Below are 3,102 nucleotides of genomic sequence, written 5' to 3'. Positions count from 1 at the left end.
TGTTTGCAGGGCCACTACAACAAACGTAGTATTTTCAATCACTGTTTTCCTCAAAGTGAAATCCCAGAGTGGTTCAGCCATCAGAGCACTAATGGATCCTCTGTGAGAATGTGGCTACCTCCAGATTTGTATGACAATCCTGATTGGATGGGATTTGCATTTTGTGCTGTTTTCTCATTTCACAAGCATCCTACCGCGGTTTGTAAGAACCTGAATTCCGAATTTGCTCATATCTTCTGTTGTCATTTGAAGACCAACTTGGGTTGTATGAGTCCATTATTGTTCTATGGAATCGATGAAGATGACGTATTAATTTCATTGCATCAACGTGCATTTATTTGGGTTTCATTCATGCCACGTGTGATCTTTTCACCCCATTGGAGGCGATGCACTTGGGTTGAATTCTCATTTTTAAGCGGTAGTCCAGATTTGTCGCCGCTGAAGTGTGCGGTGGGTCTTTTATACAAGCAAAATTTGCAAGAGTTTACACGTGCCGTGGTACAATGCGTAATCTCGTATGTTGACTATTTATATGTCATCCGTGGCCGCTCTTGTAAGAAGGCAGTATATGAAAGATTGCCGTTTTATCGTAGTGATGAATTCAATGGCGGTGACGGCTTGTATGAGGACTTTGACCGTCCATGCTTGCCCATTTCTCAGGGGGAGACAAGTGGAACTTCTGGCCAGTATTCTTATGAGAACTCACACTCTTGGGAGCAATTTTACAAAACTGGCGCGTTGGTAAAAATTTCTATACTATATAGTATATATACCCTTGTGCAAATATAGTTAAAGTTTTCTTTCATTTACACAAACCTTATTTTATTCCATCGAGGCTGGGCTATTTCCATTTAAAATAAAATGGAGAGGGATTACTTAAAGATATCTGTTAAATTTTAGGACAATGATAGGTTTATATGATTGATATATTGTAAATTTTACACATTCAATATATCCGTATATACTTGGGAGAAAACTATACAATTATTTTAATTACAATGTACACTTTACATGAATATGCACTGTACAATTAGGGCTGTCCATGGATTGGGTTTTGGCTTTACCCGAACTTGACTTGATTCCGATGGGTGGTAGAATGGAGGACCTTCTGCCAATTGATAATTTCAATAGGTTGGATAAAGTCGGATCAGTTTCAGTCAAAACCAAGAGAGGTGGTGACAATCATGATTTCAAAGGAAAACAGAGGAGATTCGGTGGAAATCTCATTGGATCTAGCGAGATCTCTAAAAAAATTGAAACTCGCTAGATCTGGTGAGATCTTATTGGATTTGGTGAGATCTCGCCAGAAATAGTTGAGATTACGTTGAAGTTTGGTTGAGTTTTCGGTCAGATCGGTTTGTTCAGGTGTTGGAGGAGAGAAACCAAGACTTGACCCGGAGGAATCAGATTCTACAGCCACCAACCACCACAGCCACTAGATTTGGATTGGTTCTGGTTAGGCCACTCGGGTGGGTCGGTTTGTCGAATCCCTTGGACAGCCCTAAGTACAATGTAGAAATAGAGTTCTCTTAAACTTTATTTGATCGTGGCAATATAAAAAGTAAAAATGGAATGGACCGTTGTAACATCTCTAATTCTCCAAACCTCTCTATATTTTTGCCTCTTTCAAACAGTTGTTCTAGAGTTTTCTAGCCTTTGCAAAAACCACATACGTAACCAGACTCCTAATTAACATAACCATACGTTACAAAATGAAATAGTTTGTACAAAACATGCTGTGTCTCTAATTTCAAGCTGTATTTCTATTTTGCAGGACTTTAATCCATGCACTTTGTATAATTTTTGTTTCCCTCCAAGTAAAATTCACGAGTGGTTCAGTCATAAGAATCATGGACATTCAGTGACAATTGACCTACCGTCAAATTTGTACCATGATAATAATTGTTTGGGACTCATTCTATATGCTTCTTTTTCACTCCATGGGGATCCACATAGCATCTTGAATTATCTGGTTTCCGGAATTCCTCACTTCCTATATTGCCAATGCCAAACGAGTATGGCTAATGTGAGCGATGAGATAATTTCTTGCTACACTAGTAGAGAAGAAATCACGTGGTTACTTAATCTATGTGAATTCATTTGGATATCCTACGTACCAGTTGAGTTATTTAAAAATTTGTTGCAATACTGCAACCACATTGAGGCTTCATTTGTAAGTGATTGGCCAGGCGTGATAGTTCAGAAATGTGCGTTACATCTTTTGTACCAGCATGATCAAGTACAGTTCGAGCAAGAACTAAGACACTGCAACGACTTGATTTTAGAGCAGCGGGAGATTGTTCGTAAACATACAGAGGATTATGAAAAGAAAAGAAATGAACAAAGTGGTGTTGATGAAAAACAAATCTTTTCCACTAGCGACTTTGAAGTTCAATTAGTTCCAAGATTTATTGATCAATCAAAGACCAATGAAACTAAGACTAAACTTGGCAAAAGTGACTTGCTGGTAATTCATAAACTAATAGTATATGCTTTGCTACAAACACACTATTCCATCACCCTTTTTCTCTCACTTTCACTCATTAGACACAATTATTTATGTTCATTTACAGGACTTTGATCAATGCCGTGTCTATAATTCTTGTTTTCCTTTATGTGAAATTCCGGAGTGGTTTAGCCACCAGAGTGATGAGCCTCCAAATAGTAGTTAGGTTGAATTTATTGTAATGGAAATTTTATTGTATTGGGTTGTTCTTGTATTTGAGCATTTCATTTTGTATGAAAGTTTTGTCACGAATTGCCAAAGGGGGAGTTTGTTAGGTTCTAAATGTTTAGAACAATTGGCAAATCATGAACACAAACTTGTCTAGATATAGATCTTAGAGTCTATAGGTTTTATTAGACAATGCTCAAGGTGATTCAAGTCAAGATTCAAGAACATATAAGCTGCAGGAAAAAGACTTCATATTTTGCCTGGTTCGATTGATCAAAGAACAGGCTCGATCAATTGAAAATCGTATCTACAGAATTTTAAGTCGGCCCAAACAGCAGCTTAAGCCCATTAAGGATTAGGGTTTCAGATCTACTTCTCCCACTATATAAAGAAAACCATAAGCCACGTTTTTGGAACTTTTGAGAGAG

The 3,102-nt window shown here is 37.7% G+C and overlaps 1 protein-coding gene across 1 annotated transcript; it reads left to right on the top strand.

Annotated features, from left to right (window-relative positions):
- On the top strand, nt 1-2,672 carry LOC136069716 (uncharacterized). Its single transcript, XM_065778514.1, has 3 exons — nt 1-741; nt 1,775-2,467; nt 2,574-2,672. Exons 1-3 carry the CDS (start codon nt 109-111, stop codon nt 2,670-2,672), a joined length of 1,425 nt encoding a protein of 474 aa, XP_065634586.1. The 5' UTR covers nt 1-108.
- The last annotated feature ends 430 nt before the right edge of the window (nt 2,673-3,102 follow it).

Source organism: Quercus suber, unplaced genomic scaffold (genome assembly GCF_002906115.3).
Source record: "Quercus suber isolate HL8 unplaced genomic scaffold, Cork oak 2.0 scaffold_185, whole genome shotgun sequence".
Lineage (NCBI taxonomy): Eukaryota > Viridiplantae > Streptophyta > Magnoliopsida > Fagales > Fagaceae > Quercus > Quercus suber.
This window is presented reverse-complemented; position numbering and strand designations above follow the sequence as displayed.